Source organism: Typopeltis vanoorti, chromosome 9 (assembly GCF_054136105.1).
Source record: "Typopeltis vanoorti isolate ZY-2024b chromosome 9, IOZ_Tvanoo_1.0, whole genome shotgun sequence".
Classification (NCBI taxonomy): domain Eukaryota; kingdom Metazoa; phylum Arthropoda; class Arachnida; order Uropygi; family Thelyphonidae; genus Typopeltis; species Typopeltis vanoorti.
In genome coordinates, this window is record NC_143557.1 from 91646184 (window position 1) to 91652183 (window position 6000).

Genomic DNA, 6000 nt, shown 5'->3' on the forward strand with positions numbered 1-6000 from the left:
ACATGTAGTATCCAAAAAGAGCTTTAATATCCAGGAAGCTAGGTTTTATCTTTTGCTTCAAGAATTTATTAACTTATTAACAAAATTGAAAAAAAACATAGTGATATCTTAAAGGAACTTGAGATGATATCTGTTTTAGACTACATCAATCTTTATAGAGTGAGATGGAGACAACATACAGAAAGGATGAGTGAAAGACTCCCCAGAGATATTGACTTCAAGGGAGGAATAGAGGACAGCCCTTTGAAAAGATGGGAAGAGACCATAACAGGCCACTAGGCCTATTACTGGAAAAGAAGAAGAAGATGAGCAAAACTGAACTGTACTTAATTGCAAATTTATTCAAAGAACGCTGTTCTCATACCTGAGGCAGTGCTCATAAAGGCACTCTAAAAATTTCTGATTGTATGCAGAAAAGAGAGGGGGAGAGAGTTTGCAATCAAGATGACTAAGAATATATTTTTCAACAATTCATTCTGCTCTCTTTCAGAGAGAAAGAGATTAGAGTTTTTTCTACAGCACAGACTTTCTACACATACACCTACTCATCAAAACTACCAACAGCAAATTCCAGTACCCTGTAAATCTGTTAAATGTATGCACAAATCAGGTCTCACCAATTCATATTCATAACCTCAAACTCAAGGATAATTAGATAAGGTAAGTAGTTATACCATGACACTGGTGGCCATGGAAAAGATATATGAAAATATCCACAGAAGGCTATTATGATATAAACTGGAATAACTGGGAATGGATAATAAGCCAGTGATTAGTTGATGGAGAGGCAAAAGAGAGTAGCATATGGTTAATGAGCAGTTAACATACCCACTCTCCAATCAACAGGTTCAAATACCATCAGGGACATAGAAGTTTGAGTGTCTTCAGGAGTCCATCACCTTATGCAAAACTGTCTTACTTATTGAGGGCATGAAAAAGTTCCCTGTTTGATCTCTAGAGCAGGGTGTCTATATTATATAAAAAATAAATAATACAAATACAAAAAATAAATTAAAAAAATCTTTATCCTGCCCACAGTACTAATGTATTACAGCATTATGTCAATCTTTCATAAAATGCAGTCGCATTTAAAAAAAAAAAGAAAAAAAGTTCAACAGAGTAAAAGAATGCAGGTAACCAGTGATGTGTCACTAGTTACATGCATTATCTTACAGTAATATAACCATAACTGATTGCCACCTCAAATTTGGTAACCTGAATGACACAGACAGAGGTGGTGGCAGAAAATTTTGCAAGGTGGGAAACCAAGATGGTATCAAGTTAATAGAATACACATAAAAAGTTTAGCAAAAAAGAACAGCAAAGGCCTTCTTTGGAAAGTGAGCAAGAGAGTGTGGTTTGCAAGGATGCAATGGCAAGATTTTTCACATGGAAACTGCTGAATGAGCGAAGTGGGCTGTTTGAGGAATTGGGTGTCCATCAACACAAAAGTTTAAGGAACAGTATGAGAAAAAAATACTTTGTAGGCTTTTCATGATCAATCCAGGACTCTACTGTGGTGCCTAAATAACACTACTTTTATGAAAAAGTAGCGTTATTTCGTTAAGTAGTGTCTCTTCATTCATTAATTTGATTGCTGTCCTCTGTAAGAGCCTCTGCTGATATGCATTTCTGATAAAAAGCACACTCTGCAGGTTTTAAAACCTAGTATAACTTTTTTTCATTTTTATCCTTCCACCCAAGTTACTAGTGGAGAATAATGCTGGGAAAAAAAGAAAAAAAACTGTTGAACAATTTAAGGAAATCAAAGATGCTAATATATTTTTTGTATACAGAACTGCCCTTCTATCAAACATACCAGATGTCTAGCATCAGGGCCTATCTAGAAGAAGAAAATGGATAATAAAAAGCCATGAACTGATATTTTAAAAATCTCATCCTCCTTTTCCACATTGGGCTCAATGGCCTGTCACACCAAGTAACTTAGCATCCCAGAAATCTTATTACTGCTTATGACAGGGCAGTAAATCATCTCTGCTATATTTGTAAGCTGTACATTCTTCTCGCTGGTTTGACTGTTTAGCAACGTGAACAACTCAAGTTTCCAGAAGGAAAAATCTTTCCACATCTGTATGAGACTGGCTGACTCAACTTCAGTTGAAATGCATTATACAGAAATGGTTATATCAGCAGCCTGCTGTCGATATATTTGGGAAAGTGACTCAAATTTTCATTTATTTTTATAACCTGTAGATACGGTAAACGGGGGGGGGATCTTATTGCGTACCAAGAATCCAAACTTGGCACTACTTTTAGACAAGATCCAGGTATTTATTAATTATAAGCATTTTTGTAGAACTTTTGGCGTTTTCTTTCGTTCTGTTAAAGTAACCACACGAATTAAGATTTTGATTTATATTGCAATCATAACTTTTAATTATTAATTTAATAAATCTTACCGCGTTAGTGCTACGCATCCCAAGTCTCAATAATGAGATATACCTCCTTTCGAACGAAAAGTATGAACTAGGAGCACCAGCAAGCCAATCAACCATGTGTGTTCCAAGAATATTAGAATGTACAGAATACCAGAGTTCAGAACACACGGCATATTTTTCTTTACTGAAATGTAATACACGCTCATTTAGAAGCTGAATGTTTCGTAACCACTCCTTACTAGTCAGTAATTTAATATACAGTTGTCTATTTTTATTCAGTTTTTGTAATAGTGACTTTAAGCGTAAGTGGATCATACCTGAAACACTATGATTATACGAGTTTGTTTTAAAAAACAAGCTCGTATAATAGAAAGCAGAATAATATACAATAATAAAAATATACTCTCAGCAGTTTCCTACAGCATATCTTAATTCAACAAATAGCAGTAATATCAGCTATATATATATTTCACATAAACATTCTTCTTTTGATAATTGTAAGTTCTCTGCTACTGTATTTTTAAGATTCATCTTCATTTAGCAAATTACAAACATTCCTCAAGTTTGATACTAAGCGCTTAGCAGTCATCATTAAACACATGCTTTGCGAAATGTTTATCGACAACAGCACACTCAAGTGGATTATTGGTCAGAATGAAGGCAGAATCTGTGAAAAAAATTTAATTGCATTGAAATAATGTAATAAACTATAATAATCTTCCAGGGCATGTGTCCGCGCGGTTAGCCTAGTGGCTTTGCGCTTCGCAACCATATGCCTGGGGAAGGAGTGTCCTAGGTTCGATTCCCGTCGGAGACGTGAGGAGCTGAAGGATTTTCCTCAGCCATAGCCAAGTTAGCTGGTCTTGGGAGCGGGCAGTAGGTTTTTTTCCGCAGTTTATCCGGTGTTTTTCATCCCGCAAGCAGGCAAACCGGACCCTTGAACACACAGGGATACAGCAAGAATACCTTGAGGCATAGGTGTGACCATTCTATCCTCGTATTTCGGTTACGAAATCCAAGCATGCTTGGAAGGCTGTGGGCCTTAAAGGCCTGTTAAAGCCATTGAGATAGATAGGATAGGGCATGTGAATTGTTGGATGTGATATTTTGAAGGATGATTTGGATACATTTGCAAATTTTGCAGCATGATTTGGACAGATAGGAAGATTGGGCAAAGGGGAAAGAAAGCATGGCATTTTAATGTGGCAAGCTGTAAGGTTTTGGGGCGAAAAGATTATCAGCAGTATACTACATCGGTGGAACCGTACTCCAGGAAATTGACGAAGGCCGATACTTGCGAGTATTAATAGGAAGTTAAAGTTTAGGGGGGACATAACAAAAGTGTTAAAGCAGCTCATCAGATCACTTGATTACTGAAGAATACTCTGACAAGCAGGTTATTGTTCCTTTTTATCGAGCTTTGATAAGACCCCATCTTGAATACTGGGTGCCAGGGTTTTTTGGAGATGGGGAGGAGGTTGAGAGGATCCAGAGATGAGTGACCAAGATTGTAGTAGCAGGTCAATGGAATGAACCGTACGAGAACAAGTTGAAGATTTGTGGATTACACAAACTGGGTGATAGGAGGGAAAGGGGTGACATGATTGAGACATTCAAATTACTGAGGGATTTTTACAATATTAATTCAGAAGAAATTTTTCAGAACAGGTGTGGTTGTGAGACAACTAGGGGCCATCGATGGAAACCGAGTTAGAGTGTAGTTAGGAAGGGGGTTAGAAATCGGTTTTTTGCTTGGAGAGAGTGGTGAATGAGTGAAATAGGTTGCCAGATTCTGTTCTGAATGCCATGACTCTGAACGAGTTCAAAGCAAAGTATGAAAATTATTGTGCAAATGCTAAAATATTCTTGACTTGATGTCTGGGGACTTCAGCAAAATATCCAAGGACTCCTTGAAGTTGCCTGTAATAACAATAATAATATCGGCAGCCATTCAACATCCAGACAGAGATCATATTGTCAGAACATGGTCAGGTAATTACAATGGTTTTCACTAAGTAAGGATACGGTGAACTTAAAAACCTGGAAACTATAGGAAACATAGAAGACAGTTTGAATCAGTATAAAGAAATGAGAAACTTAAAGAGCAAAGACTAATGTATACTGAATGATAAATAAAGATAATTGAAAATGTTAAACAGATTTCCCAGATTAAAAGAGAGCAAATTAAGTGTAAGTTAAACTCATGCAAGAATCTCGGCCTGGTTGGCCGAGTAGTTAGCGTAACCGCTCTCCAGCGAAAAGGTTGCGGGTTCGAATCTCGACGTAGGCATAGATGTTTGCGATTGTCTGTGAAAATACTAATGGTGGTGGTGGGCAGTAGATGGAGATGGTGTGATGCAGTATGCTGTGGTTGGTGGGTTGAGTAGTGGAGACGAAAAGCTGTAGAATAGGTGCCCTCCCTCAATGAGTCTTTCACTCCTTGGAAGTGTCACATAAAAAAGATAATAACAACAAATAGGAACTATATAAACACAAGTAGATTGAGAGAAATATATTCAGAGAACGGTAATAAAGATTATTAGTAGATGGAACAGAATACGTCGCGTATGGAATAACACACAAAATAGTAACATAGGAATAATTAAAAAAAAACCTAGCTGAGGAGGAAAAAAAGCAATCCTAGAGAGCGCAACGTTATGTAAAAAGTAAACCGAAAATAACTGGTTTCTAGAAATTAAGGAACAAAGAGAAAAATTACGATAACTCAAAAACTGCAACATGAATTTTTATGCAATTCGGTGTAAGCAGTATGACACATGAAAGGGAGAAACAACTAAGCGGGAAAGTTAAGCTTTTAATGCCTTAAACAAATAATGCATTAAAAGCGCATTTTAATTTCTTAAGAACCACGACTATGCTAGTAAGAGAGAGAGAGAGAGATCTACCGAACGTTTTATTGGGTATTATGACAAACATTGATATATTGGATGGTGCAGTCTTGCAAATAAATTTTCCAGTTTTCATAGGCATATGACTAGTAAATACGGAAGATGGATAAATATAATATGCATTAGAGTAAGTGAGAAAGGTTATGGCAGAAAAAGGGCGCACTGCTAATTACTATAAAGAATAGAATAAAGATATTACAATAACGCAGCAGACAGCAATTCATTACAAAACCAAACAGACAGGTTTATGCTGTGGCTGTATTTTTTAATTTTGGAAATACGCGCATTAGACGCACAAATTCTGCAACACACTGCAACTCATTTTGATGGGGTTAATAGTAAGTATTTAATATATTGCAATTAGCAATATTTAACTTTTATATTTTGGAGAGGTGCACGTTAGACACTTGCCACAGGCGCTTCATACCCTCGTTACTGTACTGCCATTCATTTATACATCATAACCAGAGACAGAATCACTTTTTACATAATATACCTAACTTCCATACATTCTTTAACTCCGACTTATCCTGCGTTTTATTTTTGTTTCCCTGTATGTATGGAAACCAGTGTGGTTATAAGAAGAAATTGTCGAAAATGCAGTTCACACTTAATTAGCTGTAGAAAAAGTACTTGAATTAGAATTTTCAAGAGATTTTTCTCTCAGAGATTTCAGCTGATTCGTAATAATT

At 36.4% G+C, this 6000-nt stretch overlaps 1 protein-coding gene across 1 annotated transcript in view; it reads right to left on the minus strand.

Annotated features, from left to right (window-relative positions):
- Positions 1–2988, minus strand: part of Spg7 (SPG7 matrix AAA peptidase subunit, paraplegin) — a 299389-nt gene extending 296401 nt beyond the window's left edge. Inside the window, exon 1 of the mRNA XM_090397373.1 lies at positions 2421–2988. Within this exon, the coding sequence (XP_090253499.1) occupies positions 2421–2714 (294 nt within the window). The 5' untranslated portion in view covers positions 2715–2988. The remainder of the gene's footprint in view (positions 1–2420) is intronic.
- Positions 2989–6000: the final 3012 nt, after the last annotated feature.